At 57.4% G+C, this 20,989-nt stretch overlaps 1 protein-coding gene across 1 annotated transcript in view; it reads left to right on the forward strand.

Moving 5' to 3' along the window:
• The window catches only part of LOC140421029 (uncharacterized), a 278,045-nt gene that overhangs the window by 220,175 nt on the left and 36,881 nt on the right, over positions 1 to 20,989 (forward strand). The window contains exon 14 of the mRNA XM_072505325.1: positions 7,453 to 7,525. Coding sequence (XP_072361426.1) covers positions 7,453 to 7,497 — 45 coding nt within the window. The 3' untranslated portion in view covers positions 7,498 to 7,525. The remainder of the gene's footprint in view (positions 1 to 7,452; positions 7,526 to 20,989) is intronic.

The following is a 20,989-nucleotide window of genomic DNA, read 5'->3' on the forward strand; positions in this document are numbered from 1 at the left end:
ATTGTGTCTTGTTATGGTTATGGCATCATGCCGACCCTGTTTGGCCCGTTGGCCCAGTTTCCAGTTATTGTGTCTTGTTATAGTTATGGCATCATGCCGACCCTGTTTGGATCGTTGGCCCAGTTGAAGCGTTAATTTTGTGTTTTGTTCAAAGTTACGGCACAGTACCGACTCTGTAAACCCCTACCACCATGCGAACCACCATCACGCCGGGTATTTTTTCAACAAGGGGTGAATGTGGTGGTATGTATTAGGGGTAATACGGTACACCACGTGTCGACAGGCTATTGGTGGAGGGATGCCAGGTCCTGGTAGGATCTGCCACCTACTGGACTCCACCCAGAAATGCCGGTATAAGAACCCAGTTTTTCCCTCCATTTCCCTCAGCAGTTGCATTCTGTAACCACGCTGCTGGGGATAAAGTTCTGCTTAATAAAGCCTTCAATTGACATTACTTCAACCTGCCTCGCGTCATATTGACGGTGCTACACCCGGGTCCCTGGCACTGTGGAGCAAAAGTGCTGACCACTGCTATTGTGCTTCCCGAGGGACACACTTAGACATAGCGGCAGAGCGCAGAAAATTAAGAGGATTGATGATCAATGAATGGACACTGGGGGGGGGGGGAACACCACCTGCAGCTAGGGACAATGAGGGTTTTGAATGTTCTCAATTAAAATGTGTTACACCTGTTATATGTGAAGCCTTTGTCACATTATTCCACATGGTGGGCTGGCTTGCATCCCCACACCCTGTTGCTCTCTGCCCCCTCCTCCGGGGCACAGTGGTCCTAGATCAAGGGTCTCTGACATACACCTTGTGCAGGTGATAGGTGCGCATGCTGTCAACAGAAAGACAGGAGTCAGACTATGGCATAGATTGAGGAGCACCAGAGCTCACCTCACAGCAGATTGTATAATGACCCCACTGACAGTGCCAACTCAGGCCTATCACCCTGGAGTGATGTTACACAGATCCTGGGAGGGTGGAACAGGGTCATCATGGGGGCAGGGACAGAAATGTGTGGGAGGGTGTGGGATGTGGGTGGTTAATGGAAAGGGTAGATCGGGAGGAAGAGGGGGGTTAGGGGACGAGGGGGAAGGGAGGATTGGGGGAAAAGGGGTGACTGGGGAGGGAAGGGGATCCAGGGGGTGAGATAATGGACAAGGCCTTGCCCTGTGAGAAGTGGGTGAGGATGAAGACCTCCCTGGCACTCCGGGCATGCCGGACCTTTTCCGCCACCTCTCCTCCTTCCCCCGGCTGGTCCCCCACGCGGGGCTTCCCAGGGCTCGAACTCCAGCCCCTCTTGGTCCGGCCTCACCTCATTCTCCTCCTCTGACGAAGCCGCATTTCCCTCCTCCACCTCCAACGCGTTGCTGCGCTGCTGTGTCAGATTGTGGAGAGCACAGCAGACCACCACAAAGCGGGTGACCCTCTGGGGGTAGCTGCAGTGCACCACCAAAGTGGTCCAGGCATTGAAACCAAATTTTGAGCAGTCCGATGCACCATTCAATGAAAGCACATGTGGCAACATGGGCCTCATTACAGCAGGTCTCCGCATCGATCTCCAGCCTCCGTACTGGCATCATCAGCCAGGACCTCAGTGGGTACCCCATATCCCCCAAACGCCAACCCGTTGTAGCGCACCCAGGCAGCGTTTCAGGGCTTTGGAGCAGTGGGGGAGGGGAAATTCCATAAGGGGGCGCATGCGTTCGGGGTCGGGGCCTATCACTCCATTGCACACTACGTATCCCAGGATGGCCAGACGGTTGGTGCTAAAAACGCATTTTTCCTCGTTATAGGTGAGGTTCAGGGCGTTAGCGGTCTGGAGGAATTTGCGGAGGTTGGCGTCGTGGTCCTGCTGGTCATGGCCGCAGATGGTTACATTGTCGAGGTATGGGAACGTGGCCCGCAACCCGTGCTGGTCAACCATTCGGTCCATCTCCCGTTGGAAGACCAAGACTCCGTTCGTGACTCCAAATGGGACCCTTAAAAAGTGGTAGAGCCGCCCGTCTGCCTCGAAGGCCGTGTACTTGCGGTCACTCGGGCGGATGGGGAGCTGGTGGTACGCGGACTTGAGGTCCACGGTGGAAAAGACCTTGTACTGTGCAATCCGATTGACAATGTCGGATATGCGGGGGAGAGGGTACGCATCGAGCTGCGTGTACCTATTGATGGTCTGACTATAGTCTACGACCATCCTCTGCTTCTCCCCGGTCTTCACAACTACCACCTGGGCTCTCCAGGGACTATTGCTGGCCTGGATTATGCCTTCCTTCAGCAGCCGCTGGACCTCAGACCGGATAAACATCCGATCCTGGGCGCTGTATCGCCTGCTCCTAGTGGCGACGGGTTGCAATCCGGGGTGAGGTTCGCAAACAAGGAAGGCGGTTCAACCTTGAGGGTCGCGAGGCTGCAGATAGTGAGTGGGGGTATTGGGCCGCCGAATTGGAACGTTAAGCTCTGGAGGTTACACTGGACATCTAACCCCAAGAGAGTGGGAGCGCAGAGTTGGGGAAGAACATAAAGCCTATAATTCTTAAACACCCTCCCTTGCGCCGTTAGGTTCGCGATGCAGAACCCTTTGATCTCTACGGAATGGGATCCCGCTGCCAGGAAAATCTTTTGGGTGCTCAGACGAATAGAAAGAAAACAGCGTCTTACCGTATCCGGGTGGATAAAACTTTCCGTGCTCCCAGAGTCGATTAAGCATGGTGTCTCATACCCGTTGACCAGCACCGTTGTCCTTACCGTTTGGAGAGTCCGGGGCCGCGATTGGTCCAGGGTCACCGAAACCAGTCTTGGTTGCTGCACCGTGGCGCTTTCTTCCGACTCCGTGGAGCCGCCTAGGCTGGGGTCCTTGGCTATCAGCCAAGATGTCGGCGTCCATGGATCGCACGCGGTCGGGGGTGGACAAAATGGCCGCCCCCATGGATCGCATGTGGCCGGGGGGGGTCACAAGATGGCGGCGCCCATCCTCCCCGCGTGGTGTCCGGGACCCAAAATGGCGGCGCCCGCGTGCCGCACATGGAGCGCTGGGAGGGTTGAGTCTGCTGTCCCCGTTCTCCCCCGGAGATTGCGGCGACCCCCCAGGACTGGCACACCGCTGCGTAATGCCCCTTTTTGCCGCAGCTTTTACAAATAGCTGAGCGGGCCGGGCAGCGCTGCCGGGGGTGTTTCTCCTGCCCGTAAAAATAGCAGCGGGGCCCACCGGGATGGTCTGGTGCTCTAGCTGCGCAGGCTTGCGGGGTGGTGGGCGGTGTCGGGGTGGGGGTCCACGGAGCCCAAGGGGCTGCCGCGCGGTCGGGGCCATAGGCGCGGGCATTTTGTGAGGCCTCAAGGGCCCGTGCCTCTGTGAGTCCTAACGAGTCTCTCTCTAACAGTCTTCGGCGAATTTGAGAAGAAGTCATACCTGCCACAAAAGCATCCCTGATTAGGAGCTCCGTGTGCTCGTTTGCGCTCACCGACGGGCAGTTGCAGTTCCTTCCCAAAATCAACATCGTCAAGCGATTCTCCGGGGATTTGCCGTCTCGTCGCGCGTTGGTGGCGTGCGTAGACCTGGTTTATGGGCCAAATGTAGACTCCTTTCAGCATGGCGAGCGCTGTCGGGAAATCCTCCGCGTCTTTGATGAGCGTGTAGATCTCCGGGCTCACCCTGGAATGCAGGACCTGCATTTTCTGATCTTCCGTGGTCCGGCCGGGGGCCGTTCGAAGGTAACCTTCAAAGCATGCTAGCCAGTGTTTAAACACAGCCGCCGAGTTTGCTGCATGGGGGCTGATTCGCAGACACTCTGGGGCGATCCGGAGCTCCATAGCCTTTTAAACTTGCTTAATAAATTGTAGCGCAACAATTACTCACTCAAGTCGAGAAGTGATGAAGTCAATCGAGGCTTTATTAAGCAAGACTTGTTCCCCAGCAGCTCAGTTACAGAATGCGGCTGCTGGGAGAACTCGAGCTTTTATACTCCGCCTTCTGGGCGGAGCCAGCAGGCGGCAGATCCAACCAGGACCCGGGACCTGTCAGCCAATAGCCTCTCGGCTTCACAGGTACCGTACTACCCCCTAATACATACCACCACACCCGTCATCTCAAAGGCACCGCCGATCCTCAGTGTTCAGGGTGTAGCTGTCGTGGATGCTCCCTGGAAAGCGTGCACATATGCATGATCCGGAGATGGGGGCCGCACATGAGTTGAACATTCATTCCTCTTGATGCCCATGTGTGTGCAAGATGACATGTGCACCATCAATTACTCCCTGGGCCTGGGACATCCCGGCGATGGCAGAGAATTCTGCTGCCCGGGCATCTTGATGGGCTTGGTCAAGCTCAAAGTTTATACATTCAGCAGGCATACAGGGCATCTGTGACCTCACGGGTGCCTTTGTGGGCTGTAGGTTGTGAAATGCCACGCAAGTCCCAGTCAAGTCCTGGAATGAACCTGTGACATAAATGTTCAGGGCTTTGGTGACCTTCACGGTCACTGGGAGTTGGTATCCTCCTCCTCCACGGGGTGCCAAGCCTCCAAGGACATGGCACAGGTGCCACACCGTTCCCTTGTTGAGGCGGAGAATCCTGCTTTTCGACATCTCTTCGAACGATCAACCACGCCTGTACCGCGAAGGCTGCCGCTGTGCGGTCCCCAGCTCCATCCATCTTGTTATATCTGTAAGTAATTGGAGAAGGTGAGAGATCGACATTCAGTTATGGTTTCCACCCCGGGACCCTGAAAGCCCCCAAGCCTCCCCCACCTTAAGTGCCCTGCCTTCTCTCATAGTGCCATCCAATGAGCTTGTTGTGCTGGGAGAGCCCACCCTGCACACTCACTCCCGACCACATCAGGAGTCCCTAGACCAGACCCCAGACCGCTGCCGGGAACATTAGGCAACTGAGCTCAGGTACCCTCCCCTGGTCCACACACTCACCCTCTGGTCGCAGGAATACTCCAAGTGCTGAAGCCCAGGCTCTAGAGTGTTTGATTGTTGGCTGCCGCTTCTGTGGTGCTGACGCCTCCATGATCCAGGAAGAGTGTCCAGGACTGTTTGAGTTTGAGGTTCTGCCTGGAGGTATTCGGTGGGACATGGCAGCAGCTGTAGTTCACCCTGTTAGGGTACACACAATCTGGGGGGTGGCCTCTAGGACCAACAGGTGCTGAGCCCTTCACTACCCCCGGCCCAGGGGCGAAACCCCACCAATAGTGCCCAGATCCCGACCATGCCCAATGCCCCCCACCACGGGGGCTCCCTAACCTCTCCCGGGCACTGGGACAGTAGCACCAGTGCCCCTGCGCTGTATGCCAGATTTCAAAAAAGTTATACTCACCTCCTCCGATCCCCACAGCAGCCATTGGGCTAGGTTCCAGTTTTTAAATAGATGTGATAAAAGGCACCTGCGTGACCGCTCGCTGGGAAGGCAGTTAGAACCGGGAAGCCGTTAGATAGATCGTCCATCTATGGGCAGCACGGTAGCATTATGGTTAGCACAATTGCTTCACAGCTCCAGGGTCCCAGGTTCGATTCCCGGCTTGGGTCGCTGTCTGTGCGGAGTCTGCACGTTCTCCCCGTGTGTGCGTGGGTTTCCTCCCACAGTCCAAAGATGTGCAGGTTAGGTGGATTGGCCAAGCTAAATTACCCTTAGTGTCCAAAATTGCCCTTAGTGTTGGGCGGGGTTACTGGGTTATGGGGATAGGGTGGAAGTGTGGACCTTGGGTAGGGTGCTCTTTCCAAGTGCCGGTGCAGACTCGATGGGCCGAATGGCCTCCTTCTGCACTGTAAATTCTATGAACCTCATTAATGAGATGGAGATATCCCTCAATTGGTGTTAATTGGTACCTTGCCTCATCCAGCCGGGTTCCAGAACCCACCAACGCAAGTGGGCTGTTACATTGGAAACTGATCAGCACTTGACGCGGATCCCGATTTTAGCCTCTCCTGCGATCTAACTGGCTCGCACAGATCCACACCGAGCATAACACGGCTGTTAGATCGTGCCCCTGTTCTTGTGAAGAAAATCTGTTCTACGGGCATTTACAGGCACAGACCTTAAGTACATTGCTCTTTGTTTCCAAATAGCTGCTAAAAAGTTGACTTTTCCGGTTTGTTTTATCTATCACTAAAAATAAGGCAGTCTATTAAAATGAATGAGTCCAGCTAAAACATGACTATACATCCCTAACAAAAACCAGAAATGATATTTGTGGTCTGATACAGGGAGTTGGATTTTACCAGCCCTCTAGATATGGATTGAGGGGCGTGTTGGGGGAAACATAAAATGACGAAGGAAGGCAGAAAGTGCAGTACATGCTACCATGGCATTTTACCAGCAGTAGGCTTTCCTGTCCATAGGATAATTAAGCCACTTTAGTAGTCAATTAAGGACTTGCTGCCACCCTAAGATACCCTCCTGGGTGGCAAAGGTCATACATATCACACCTCACCAACTGCCTGACCCCCTGCCTCCGCAACCTTGGATGTTATTTAATGGTTTGAGGGTGCTCTCTTCCATGGGCAGTCCTAGCAGCGACCCTCTGACTCCTGGTGACACTGCTGAGCTGCCAGCCCTCTGAGTAATGACTGGCAGTTCATGAGGGTGAGCACCTATCCTTCAAAACAATGAGAGCCCTGATGGCAAGAAATGCAACCAGGGTTCCAACAAATGGCTAAGGCAGGATTGCCCTTGGTTGTTAGATCTGATCGTTGGGGGCCCCTACTACACTGACAAAATTCTCACCAGGGTGTGGGAGTGAAATTATCATGGCCAGAATTTTATGCTCGGGTAGGCAAGACCTTGGAGCCACTTAAGGGCTGTTTTCCACCAAGCCTTAATTTTAATGCTTGCAGGAAAATTGCACTTCTGTGGGGGAAGCCCAATTACAACTAACTTACATCTCTATCAGAAGTCCCCTTCTAAAGTTGCCTGCCCCTTCCCCCTGACAGCCAACCACCCTTAAAGTCCGGTGACCTCTGATCCTCCCTCCCTGATAGACTCTCCACTGAGACCCCTCACGCCCCCACACCAGGCCTTCCCTGGGACCCCTTGAACTTGCCTGGGCCTCTGGTACGTGGTGATACTAATCAGATTAGCTGGCAGATGTCAAAAATAGGACTTCCTCATGAGAAAGGGGTGAAAGCCACACCTGCAGCCAATCAAAGCTCATTGGAACATAAATTGGTTGTGGGACAGTTGGAGCTGTTGGGGAAACAAGACCCCATCATCTGAAGAATTCATGCCCGTTTCTGGAAGCTTCAAAATGGTTTCAGGTGACTCATTGGATTTATTAAAAGAATTGGTATCCTTCGTTTTCATAATGTACCAAATTAGTGCTAATGTACCAAATTAGAACATAACAGTAGAAAGGATTCATGATTCAAATTAAGATTGTATTTATTCAGATAGTAATTTATCAATGTGAAAATATATTGGTAATTGTTATTCATTGTTACAATGTCTTGCAGACCATGTTAGAACTGGAGAGAATGGAAGCTAAACACCAATCATAGTAACAGGAACAGACAAACTTCCAAAAAGGTGATCTGTCTAAAATAACTACTGCCTACAATGTACAAGGGGCGTGTTGGGGAAACATAAAATGACGAAGGAAGGCAGATACTCTAGAGCAGGGTTTTTCAAAGTGCAGGGCACGCCCCGTGGCTGGATCGTGTGGGGGTGTCGGGAGGGTTATGGAGGGATCGGTTGTGCCATTCCGCAGTGGTCCTGATCGGGTGCTAAGCACTCAACTGCCGCAACCAACTTTTACATTGAGAATGGCAGCCGCTGCTGCCTTTTAAATGAAAATAAATGAGGCTGTGTGGAGTCTTCCAGCCAGAAGCAGCAGCAGAGAGCAGATCATGCACCCTGCAGGCACACTTGACATCAAGCACCTTCCTGGAACGTGCTTTTGGCGTCAAATCATCGAGTGGTGGTGCTTCCATTTTCTAGCTACTGGCAAGCAAGGCAAGTGAACTTTGTAGATGAATGGTTTTCTCAAAAGTAAGAGACGGTCAGAGACTGAAATAGGCAGTTTATCTATTGGACAGGATCTCACAAAGAATCTTCTGGAGAGATATGCACAGGAGAGTCCAGGGCATGACAATGCAGTACTAGGCATGTTATTCAGTGTTACAATGTGCAGGGAATCACTGACAAATGAGAGGAAAAGTTTCAGATTTTGAAAGAGAAGTGGTGGGTGAAAAACTGCTTTTGAGGTTTAGATGCCAGTCAGTTATTATCTTAGAGCTGACTCAAAATTAAAAAACTATGATGCTGTAGCTGACTTGTACGATCACATTAAAAACATCGCAAAAGTCCATGAGGCTGTCAGCATTCAGGAGTATCCAGTGCTGAGTAAACACACATTTTATTGCTATTGCCCTTCATGACGACCTACATGTGCGAGGTTGGAATTTCCGTTTTCATAAAAGTGAATACGGCACAAAGGAACTGGCTGAAGTCTGCACCTGATTTGTGCATTGCCCTCTCCTCCTTTGAACCAAATTGGAGTGAGATCGTGAGGACTTTAGCATTAAAGGTAAGCAAAAGTGGCGTGTGTAGCGAAGATCGGTCGGTTTGGGTTGCGAAGATCGACTAGCATGGGTTGCGAAGGTCAACTGGTAGGCAAAAGTGTGTCCCGATGAAAAAAGTTTGAAAAACACTGCTCTAGAGGGGTTCCTATGATGTCAGATAGAAATAAAGTCAGTGATTGTATTTTTTATATTTCTAAGTCATCCATGTGATTTTATCTTTTACACAACTATCCTTTTGATAGGAATTGCTCACAGTTTGCATCCTGAATTATAGTGTGACAGTTGGCTACTGCAGCATGATTTTGATGCAGGGTAAACCTGGGCATGTATTACTCAAATGTTGCATGCCAACTTTATAGAAAGTTATGGTGGATATTCATTTTATTTCCCAGGTATACATCTTATAATACTAATTTTGAATTATATACTGTGTAAATAAGTAATATTATGGAAAGCTTGTCTGGAATTGTCCTCTGAGCTCCTTTTACTCCATAATTGTGTTGCAAGTGCAGAAACGCCAACATTTCTCCCAAAAGTGGTGCCCCCCCCCCCCCCCCCCCGGTTGAAAAGTCAGGTTTGAGCCCACCTTTGCAGGAAGCCACAACCAGATTTATTAGTCATCAGGATGTTAACTGCCTTAGGTCGTGGCTTCTGCCTTCATTTGGAAGATATCCTGCCTCCAACATATGCCAGCCAACCAGTGACCACTGCAGCAGTCCCCCAGGAGGACCCTCAGAGGAGGCCAGGTATAAAGGTAACTCAGGGCAGCTTCGCTGGGGCTTGTCAGACAGACTCCACCAATTGGAGTGGGGGCCCATATTCAGGAGAACAATCAAGGATGGTGATAAACCTGGAGAAAAGAGGGATGACAAAACCTCCACTGGTCATAGGGTGCCCAAAAAAGTCAACACCTCCCCCTCCCCCACCACTTGTCCCCCCCCCCCAACCACTTGTCCCCCCCCCCAACCACTTGTCCCCCCCCCAACCACTTGCCCCCCCACCACCACGCCACCCACCACCACTTGCCACGCCACCACCACTTGCTCCCCACCACCACTTGCCCCCCCACCATCACTTGCACCCTCACCACTTGCCCCCATACCACTTTCCATCACATCACTTGCCCCACCCCCCACCACTTGTCCCCCCACAACTTGCCACGCCACCACCACTTTCCCCCCTCACCACCACTTGCCCTCCCACCACTTGCCCCCCACCATGCCCCCACACCACCTGCCCCCACACCACTTGCCCAAGCCCCCACCACTTGCCCTCCCACCACTTGCCCCCACACCACTTGCCCCCCAACACTTACCCCCCCACCATATGCACCAACACCACTTGCCCTCCCACCACCACTTGCTCCCCCACCACCACTTGCCCCCCACACCATCACTTGCACCCTCACCACTTGCCCCCATACCACTTGCCCCCCACCACCAATTGCCCCCCTCACCACCACTTGCCATCACATCACTTGCCCCACCCCCCACCACTTCTCCCCCACCACTTGCCACGCCACCACCACTTGCCCCCCACCACCACTTGCCCTCCCACCACTTGCCCTCCCACCACTTGCCCTCCCACCACTTGCCCCCACACCACATGCCCCCCCACCACGCCCCCACATCACCTGCCCCCACACCACTTGCCCAAGCCCCCCACCACTTGCCCCCCCACCACTTTCCTCCCCACAACCACTTGCCCCCCACCACCACTTGCACCCCCACCACTTGCCCCCCACCACTTGCCCCCCACCACTTGCACCCCCACCACTTGCACCCCCACCACTTGCCCCCCCACCACTTGCCCCCCCACCACCACTTGCCCCCCCACCACCAATTGCCCCCCCACCACTTGCCCCCCCACCACTTGCACCCCCCACAACTTGTCCCCCCACCACTTGCACCCCCCCACCACTTGCCCCCCCACCACTTGTTCCCCCACCATGTGCCCCCCACCATGTGCCCCCCCACCACTTGCCCCCCCACCACTTGCCCCCCATCACTTGCACCCCCCCAGCACTTGCCCCCCCACCACTTGCCCCCCCACCACTTGCCCCACCACTACTTGCCCCCCCACCACGCCCCCACACAACCTGCCCCCACACCACTTGCCTCTGCCCCCCACCACTTGCCCCCCCACCACCACTTGCCCCCCCACCACTTGCACCGCCCACCACTTGCCCCCCACCACTTGCCCCCCACCACTTGCCCCCCCGCCACTTGCCCCCCCCACCACTTGCCCCTCACCACTTGCCCCTCCCCATCACTTGCCACCACCAACCCCCTCCCACCACTTGCCCCCCCATCACTTGCCCCCCACCACTTGCCCCCCCCACCACTTGCCCCCCACCACTTGCCCCCCACCACTTGCCCCCCACCACTTTCCCCCCCACCACTTGCCCCCCACCACTTTCCCCCCCACCACTTTCCCCCCACCACTTTCCCCCCACCACTTTTCCCCCACCACTTGCCCCCCCACCACTTGCCACCCCCACCACTTGCGCCCCCACCACTCGCCTTCCCACCACTACTTGCCCCCCACCACTACTTGCACCCCCACCACTACTTGCCCCCCCACCACTACTTGACCCTCCCACCACTACTTGCCCCCCACCACTACTTGCCCCTCCCACCACTACTTGCCCCTCCCACCACTACTTGCCCCCCTACCACTACTTGCCCCCCTACCACTACTTGCCCCCCACCATTACTTCCCCCCACCACTACTTGCCCCCCACCATTACTTGCCCCTCCCACCACTACTTGCCCCCCCACCACTACTTGCCCCCCCACTACTTGCCCCCTACCACTACTTGCCCCCTACCACTACTTGCCCCCTACCACTACTTGCCCCCCCACCACTACTTGCCCCCCCACTACTTGCCCCCCACCACTATTTGTCCCCCCATTACTACTTGCTCCCCACCATTACTTGCCTCCCACCACTACTTGCACCCCCACCACTACTTGCCCCCCACCACTACTTGACCCCCACCACTACTTGACCCCCCACCACTACTTGCCCCTCCCACCACTACTTGCCCCTCCCACCACTACTTGCCCCCTACCACTACTTACCCCCCACCACTACTTGCCCCCCTACCATTACTTCCCCCCACCACTACTTGTCCCCCACCATTACCTGCCCCCCACCACTCTTGCCCCCGCACCACTACTTGCCCCCACCATTACTTGCCCCCTACCACTACTTGCCCCCCAGTACTTGCCCCCCACTATTTGCCCCCCACTACTTGCCCCCCACCACTACTTGCCCCCCACCACTACTTGCGCCCCACCACAACTTGCCCCCCACCACTACCTGCCCCCCACCACTACTTGCCCCCCCACCACTACTTGCACCCCCACCACTACTTGCACCCCCACCAGTACTTGCCCCCCCACCACTACTTGCCCCCCCACCATCACTTGCACCCTCACCACTTGCCCCCATACCACTTGCCCCCCACCACCAATTGCCCCCCTCACCACCACTTGCCATCACATCACTTGCCCCACCCCCCACCACTTGTCCCCCACCACTTGCCACGCCACCACCACTTGCCCCCACCACCACTTGCCCTCCCACCACTTGCCCTCCCACCACTTGCCCCCACACCACATGCCCCCCCACCACGCCCCCACATCACCTGCCCCCACACCACTTGCCCAAGCCCACCACCACTTGCCCCCCCACCACTTTCCTCCTTACAACCACTTGCCCCCCATCACATGCCCCCCACCACCACTTGCCCCCCACCACTTGCCCCCCCACCACTTGCCCCCCCACCACTTGCCCCCCACCACTTGCCCCCCACTACTTGCCCCCCACCATGCCCCTACACCACCTGCTCCCACAGCACTTGCCCAAGCCCCCCACCACATTCCCCCCCACAACCACTTGCCCCCCCACCACTTGCCCCCCACCACCAATTGCCCCCCACCACCACTTGCCCTCCCACCACTTGCCCCCCACCACTTGCCCCCCCACCACTTGCCCCCCCACCACTTGCACCCCACTACTTGCACCCCCCACCACTTGCCCCCCACCACTTGCACCCCCCCCCCACCACTTGCCCCCCCCACCACTTGCCCCCCCACCACTTGTTCCCCCACCATGTGTACCCCCACCATGTGCCCCCCACCACTTGCCCCCCCACCACTTGCCCCCCATCACTTGCACCCCCCCACCACTTGCCCCCCCACCACTTGCCCCCCCACCACTTGCCCCCCCACTACTTGCCCCCCCACCACGCCCCCACACCACTTGCCTCTGCCCCCACACCACTTGCCTCTGCCCCCCACCACTTGCCCCCCCACCATCACTTGCCCCCCCCACCACTTGCCCCCCACCACTTGCAACCCCCACCACTTGCCCCCCCACCACTTGCCCCCCCACCACTTGCCCCCCACCATTTGCCCCCCCACCATGTCCCCCCCACCATATGCCCCCTCACCACTTGCGTCCCCACTACTTGCCTCCCCACCACTAGCCCCCCACCATGTCCCCCCACCACATGCCCCCCACCACTTGCCCACCCCACAACTTGCCCCTCCCCCACCACTTGCCCCTCCCCCACCACTTGCCTCTTCCGCACCACTAACACCCCCCCACCATGTAATGGGTAATGAACCAGGCCAGGTGTTGGATTTGGAGGTAGGTGAGCACTTTGGGGACAGTGACCACAATTCGGTGACGTTTACGTTAAGGATGGAAAGGGATAAGTATACACCGCAGGGCAAGAGTTATAGCGGGGGGAAGGGAAATTATGATGCCATTAGACGTGACTTGGGGGGATAAGGTGGAGAAGTAGGCTGCAAGTGTTGGACACACTGGATAAGTGGAGCTTGTTCAAGGATCAGCTACTGCGTGTTCTTGATAAGTATGTACCGGTCAGGCAGGGAGGAAGGTGCCGAGCGAGGGAACCGTGGTTTACCAAAGAAGTGGAATCTCGTTTTAAGAGGAAGAAGGAGGCCTATGTGAAAATGAGGTGTGAAGTTTCAGTTGGGGCGATGGATAGTTACAAGGTAGCGAGGAAGGATCTAAAGAGAGAGCTAAGACGAGCAAGGAGGGGACATGAGAAGTATTTGGCAGGAAGGATCAAGGAAAACCCAAAGCTTTCTATAGGTATGTCAGGAATAAGCGAATGACTAGGGAAAGAGTAGGACCAGTCAAGGACAGGGATGGGAAGTTGTGTGTAGAGTCTGAAGAGATAGGCGAGATACTAAATGAATATTTTTCGTCAGTATTCACTCAGGAAAAAGATAATGTTGTGGAGGAGAATGCTGAGCTCCAGGTAAATAGATTAGATGGCATTGAGGTACGTAGGGAAGAGGTGTTGGCAATTCTGGACAGGCTGAAAATAGATAAGTCCCCGGGACCTGATGGGATTTATCCTAGGATTCTCTGGGAGGCCAGGGAAGAGATTGCTGGACCATTGGCTTTGATTTTTATGTCATCATTGGCTCCAGGAATAGTGCCAGAGGACTGGAGGATAGCAAATGTGGTCCCTTTGTTCAAAAAGGGGAGCAGAGACAACCCTGGCAACTATAGACCGGTGAGCCTCACGTCTGTAGTGGGTAAAGTCTTGGAGGGGATTATAAGAGACAAGATTTATAATCATCTAGATAGGAATAATATGATCAGGGATAGTCAGCATGGCTTTGTGAAGGGTAGGTCATGCCTCACAAACCTTATCGAGTTCTTTGAGAAGGTGACTGAACAGGTAGACGAGGATAGAGCAGTTGATGTGGTGTATATGGATTTCAGCAAAGCGTTTGATAAGGTTCCCCACGGTAGGCTATTGCAGAAAATACGGAGGCTGGGGATTGAGGGTGATTTAGAGATGTGGATCAGAAATTGGCTAGCTGAAAGAAGACAGAGGGTGGTGGTTGATGAGAAATGTTCAGAATGGAGTACAGTCACAAGTGGAGTACCACAAGGATCTGTTCTGGGGCCGTTGCTGTTTGTCATTTTTATCAATGACCTAGAGGAAGGCGCAGAAGGGTGGGTGAGTAAATTTGCAGACGATACTAAAGTCGGTGGTGTTGTCGATAGTGTGGAAGGAAGTAGCAGGTTACAGAGGGATATAGATAAGCTGCAGTGCTGGGCTGAGAGGTGGCAAATGGAGTTTAATGTAGAGAAGTGTGAGGTGATTCACTTTGGAAGGAATAACAGGAATGTGGAATATTTGGCTAATGGAAAAGTTCTTGAAAGTGTGGATGAGCAGAGGGATCTAGGTGTCCATGTACATAGATCCCTGAAAGTTGCCACCCAGGTTGATAGGGTTGTGAAGAAGGCCTATGGAGTGTTGGCCTTTATTGGTAGAGGGATTGAGTTCCGGAGTCAGGAGGTCATGTTGCAGCTGTACAGAACTCTGGTACGGCCGCATTTGGAGTATTGCGTACTGTTCTGGTCACCGCATTATAGGAAGGACGTGGAGGCTTTGGAACGGGTGCAGAGGAGATTTACCAGGATGTTGCCTGGTATGGAGGGAAAATCTTATGAGGAAAGGCTGATGGACTTGAGGTTGTTTTCGTTAGAGAGAAGAAGGTTAAGAGGAGACTTAATAGAGGCATACAAAATGATCAGAGGGTTAGATAGGGTGGACAGTGAGAGCCTTCTCCCGCGGATGGAAATAGCTAGCACGAGGGGACATAGCCTTAAACTGAGGGGTAATAGATATAGGACAGAGGTCAGAGGTAGGTTCTTTACGCAAAGAGTAGTGAGGCCGTGGAATGCCCTACCTGCTACAGTAGTGAACTCGCCAACATTGAGGGCATTTAAAAGTTTATTGGATAAACATATGGATGATAATGGTATAGTGTAGGTTAGATGGCTTTTGTTTCGGTGCAACATCGTGGGCCGAAGGGCCTGTACTGCGCTGTATTGTTCTATGTTCTATGTCTCCCACCACATGCCCCCACCACTTGCCCACCGCACAACTTGCCCCTTCCGCACTACACGCCCCCCCACCTCGTGCCCCCCACCACTTGCCCCCTTCCAACACTTGCCCCCCACCATGCCCCCCCACACCACTTGCCCCCCCACCACTACTTGCCCCCCCACCACTACTTGCCCCCCCGACATCACTTGCCCGCCTACCACCACTTCCCCCAACCACCACTTGCCCCCCACCACTTGCCCCTCCCCATCACTTGCCACCACCAACCCCCCTCCCACCACTTGCCCCCACACCACTTTCCCCCCACCACTTGCCCCCCCACCACTTGCCCCCCCACCACTTGCCCCCCATCACTTGCACCCCCCCACCACTTGCCCCCCCACCACTTGCCCCCCCACCACTTGCCCCCCCACCACTTGCCCCCACACAACCTGCCCCCACACCACTTGCCTCTGCCCCCCACCACTTGCCCCCCCACCACCACTTGCCCCCCCACCACCACTTGCCCCCCCACCACTTGCAACCCCCACCACTTGCCCCCCACCACTTGCCCCCCCCACCACTTGCCGCCCCACCATTTGCCCCCCACCATGTCCCCCCACCATATGCCCCCTCACCACTTGCGTCCCCGCTACTTGCCTCCCCACCACTAGCCCCCCACCATGTCCCCCCACCACGTGCCCCCCACCACTTGTCCACCCCACAACTTGCCCCTCCCCCACCACTTGCCCCTCCCCACCACTTGCCTCTTCTGCACCACAAACCCCCCACCATGTCTCCCACCACATGCCCCCACCACTTGCCCACCGCACAACTTGCCCCTTCCGCACCACACGCCCCCCACCACGCGCCCCCACCTCGTGCCACCCACCACTTGCCTCCCCACCACTTGCCCCCTTCCAACACTTGCCCCCCACCATGCCCCCCCACACCACTTGCCCCCCCACCACTACTTGCCCCCCCACCACTACTTGCCCCCCCGACATCACTTGCCCCCCGACCACCACTTCCCCGAACCACCACTTGTCCCCCACCACCACTTGCCCCCACCACCACTTGCCCCCCAACCACTTGCCCCCTACCACTTGCCCCTCCCCATCACTTGCCACCACCAACCCCCTCCCACCACTTGCCCCCCCCACCACTTGCCCCCCCACCACTTGCCCCCCCACCACTTCCCCCCCCACCACTTCCCCCCCCACCACTTCCCCCCCCACCACTTGCCCCCCCACCACTTGCCCCCCCACCACTTGCCCCCCCACCACTTTCCCCCCACCACTTTCCCCCCACCACTTGCCGCCCTCACCACTTGCCCCCACATCACCTGCCCCCACACCACTTGCCCAAGCCCCCCACCACTTGCCCCCCCCCACCACTTTCCTCCCCACAACCATTTGACCCCATCACCTGCCCCCCACCACCACTTGCCCCCCACCACCACTTGCCCCCCCACCACTTGCCCCCCCTCCACTTGCCCCCCACCACTTGCCCCCCACCATTTGCACCCCCACTACTTGCCCCCCACCATGCCCCTACACCACCTGCCCCCACACCACTTGCCCAAGCCCCCCACCACATTCCCCCCACAACCACTTGCCCCCCCACCACTTGCTCCCCCCACCACTTGACCCCCCACCACTTGCACCCCCCACCACTTGCCCCCCTACCACTTGCACCCCCCACCACCACTTGTTCCCCCACCACTTGTTCCCCCACCATGTGTTCCCCCACCATTTGCCCCCCCACCATGTCCCCCCACCATATGCCCCCTCACCACTTGCGTCCCCACTACTTGCCTCCCCACCACTAGCCCCCCACCATGTCCCCCCACCACATGCCCCCCACCACTTGCCCACCCCACAACTTGCCCCTCCCCCACCACTTGCCCCTCCCCCACACTTGCCTCTTCCGCACCACTAACCCCCCCACCATGTCTCCCACCACATGCCCCCACCACTTGCCCACCGCACAACTTGCCCCTTCCGCACCACACGCCCCCCCACCACGCGCCCCCACCTCGTGCCCCCCACCACTTGCCTCCCCACCACTTGCCCCCTTCCAACACTTGCCCCACACCATGCCCCCCCACCACGACTTGCCCCCCCACCACTACTTGCCCCCCCGACATCACTTGCCCCCCTACCACCACTTCCCCCAACCACCACTTGTCCCCCACCACCACTTGCCCCCACCACCACTTGCCCCCCCACCACTTGCCCCCCCACCACTCGCCTTCCCACCACTACTTGCCCCCCACCACTACTTGCCCCCCACCACTACTTGCCCCCTACCACTACTTGCCCCCTACCACTACTTGCCCCCCACCACTACTTGCCCCCTACCACTACTTGCCCCCATTACTACTTGCCCCCCACCATAACTTGCCTCCCACCACTACTTGCACCCCAACCACTACTTGCCCCCCACCACTACTTGACCCCGCACCACTACTTGCCCCCACCACTACTTGCCCCCTACCACTACTTGCCCCCTACCACTACTTGCCCCCCACCACTACTTGCCCCCCTACCATTACTTGCCCCCCTACCATTACTACCCCCACCACTACTTGTCCCCCACCATTACCTGCCCCCCACCACTACTTGCCCCCGCACCACTACTTGCCCCCACCACTACTTGCCCCCCACTACTTGCCACCCACTACTTGCCCCCCCACCATTACTTGCCCCCACCACTACTTGCCCCCCACCACTACTTGCCCCCCACCACTACTTGCCCCCACCACTACTTGCCCCCCACCACTACTTGCCCCCCACCACTACTTGCCCCCCCACCACTACTTGCCCCCCCACCACTACTTGCCACCCCACCACTACTTGCCCCCCCACCACTACTTGCCCCCCCACCACTACTTGCCCCCCCACCACTACTTGCCCCCCCACCACTACTTGCCCCCCCACCACTACTTGCCCCCCCACCACTACTTGCCCCCCCACCACTACTTGCCACCCCACCACTACTTGCCACCCCACCACTACTTGCCACCCCACCACTACTTGCCCCCCACCACTACTTGCCCCCCACCACTACTTGCCCCCCCACCACTACTTGCCCCCCCACCACTACTTGCCACCCCACCACTACTTGCCCCCCACCACTACTTGCCCCCCACCACTACTTGCCCCCACCACTACTTGCCCCTCCCACCACTACTTCCCCCTCCCACCACTACTTGCCCCACTACCACTACTTGCGCCCCACCACTACTTGCCCCCCTACCATTACTTCCCCACCACTACTTGCCCCCCCACCACTACTTGCCCCCCCACCACTACTTGCCACCCCACCACTACTTGCCCCCCACCACTACTTGCCCCCCACCACTACTTGCCCCCACCACTACTTGCCCCTCCCACCACTACTTGCCCCCCACCATTACTTGCCCCTCCCACCACTACTTGCCCCCCCACCACTACTTCCCCCACCACTACTTGCCCCCGCACCACTACTTGCCCCCCACCATTACTTGCCCCTCCCACCACTACTTGCCCCCCACCACTACTTGCCCCCCCACCACTACTTGCCCCCCCACCACTACTTGCCCCCCCACCACTACTTGACCCCCCACCACTACTTGCCCCCACCACTACTTGCCCCTCCACTACCTGCCCCCCACCACTACTTGCCCCCTACCACTACTTGCCCCCCACTACTTGCCCCCCACTACTTGCCCCCCACTACTTGCCCCCCACTACTTGCCCCCCACTACTTGCCCCCCACTACTTGCCCCCCACCACTACTTGCCCCCCACCACAACTTGCCCCCCACTACTACTTGCCCCCACCACTACCTGCCCCCCACCATTACTTGCCCCCCACCACTACTTGCACCCCCACCACTACTTGCCCCCCACCACTACTTGCCCCCCACCACTACTTGCCCCCCACCACTACTTGCCCCCCACCACTACTTGCCCCCCACCACTACTTGCCCCCCCAACACTACTTGCGCCCCCACCACTACTTGCCCCCCACCACTACTTGCCCCTCCCACCACTATTTGCCCCTCCCACCACTACTTGCCCCTCCCACCACTACTTGCCCCCTACCACTACTTGCCCCCCACCACTACTTGCCCCCCACCACTACTTGCCCCCCACCACTACTTGCCCCCACCACTACTTGCCCCCCAACACTACTTGCGCCCCCACCACTACTTGCCCCCCCACCACCACTTGCCCCTCCCACCACTATTTGCCCCTCCCACCTCTATTTGCCCCTCCCACCACTACTTGCCCCTCCCACCACTACTTGCCCCTCCCACCACTACTTGCCCCCTACCACTACTTGCCCCCCACCACTACTTGCCCCCCTACCATTCCTTCCCCCCACCACTACTTGCCCCCCACCACTACTTGCCCCCCACCACTACTTGCCCCCCAACCACTTCTTGCCCCCACCACTACTTGCCCCCCACACGACTTGCCCCCCACCACTACTTGCCCCCCACCACTACTTGCCCCCCCACCACTACTTGCCCCTCCCACCACTACTTGCCTCTCCCACCACTACTTGCCCCTCCCACCACTACTTGCCCCCTACCACTACTTGCCCCCCACCATTACTTGCCCCCCACCATTACTTGCCCCCCCACCACTACTTGCCCCTCCCACCACTACTTGCCCCTCGCACCACTACTTGCCCCTCCCACCACTACTTGCCCCCCTACCACTACTTGCCCCCTACCACTACTTGCCCCCCACCACTACTTTCCCCCCACCACTACTTTCCCCCCACCACTACTTTCCCCCCACCACTACTTGCCCCCCACCACTACTTGCCCCCCCACCACTTCTTGCCCCCCCACCACTACTTGCCCGCCCCCCACTACTTGCCCCCCCACTACTTGCACCCCCACCACTACTTGCCCCCCCAACACTACTTGCCCCCCACCACTACTTGCCCCCCCACTACTTGACCCCCCACTACTTTCCCCCCCACCACTACTTGCCCCCCCACTACTTCCCCCCCCACTACTTGCCCCCCCACTACTTGCCCCCCCCACTACTTGCCCCCCACTACTTGCCCCCCCACTACTTGCCCCCCCCCCCACTACTTGCCCCCCCCACTACTTGCCCCCCCCCACTACTTGCCCCCCTCACTACCTGCCCCCCCCACTACCTGCCCCCCCAACTACCTGCCCCCCCACTACCTGCCCCCCCACTACCTGCCCCCCCCACTACCTGCCCCCCCCACTACCTGCCCCCCCACTACCTGCCCCCCCACTACCTGCCCCCCCACTACCTGCCCCCCCACTACCTGCCCCCCCACTACCTGCCCCCCCACTACCTGCCCCCCCACTACCTGCCCCCCCACTACCTGCCCCCCCACTACCTGCCCCCCCACTACTTGCCCCCCCACTACTTGCCCCCCCCACTACTTGCCCCCCCACTACTTGCCCCCCCACTACTTGCCCCCCCACTACTTGCCCCCCCACTACTTGCCCCCCCCACTACTTGCCCCCCCACTACTTGCCCTCCCCACCACTACTTGCCCCTCCCACCACTACATGCCCCTCCCACCACTACTTGCCCCTCCCACC

This window comes from Scyliorhinus torazame, chromosome 5 (assembly GCF_047496885.1).
Source record: "Scyliorhinus torazame isolate Kashiwa2021f chromosome 5, sScyTor2.1, whole genome shotgun sequence".
Lineage (NCBI taxonomy): Eukaryota > Metazoa > Chordata > Chondrichthyes > Carcharhiniformes > Scyliorhinidae > Scyliorhinus > Scyliorhinus torazame.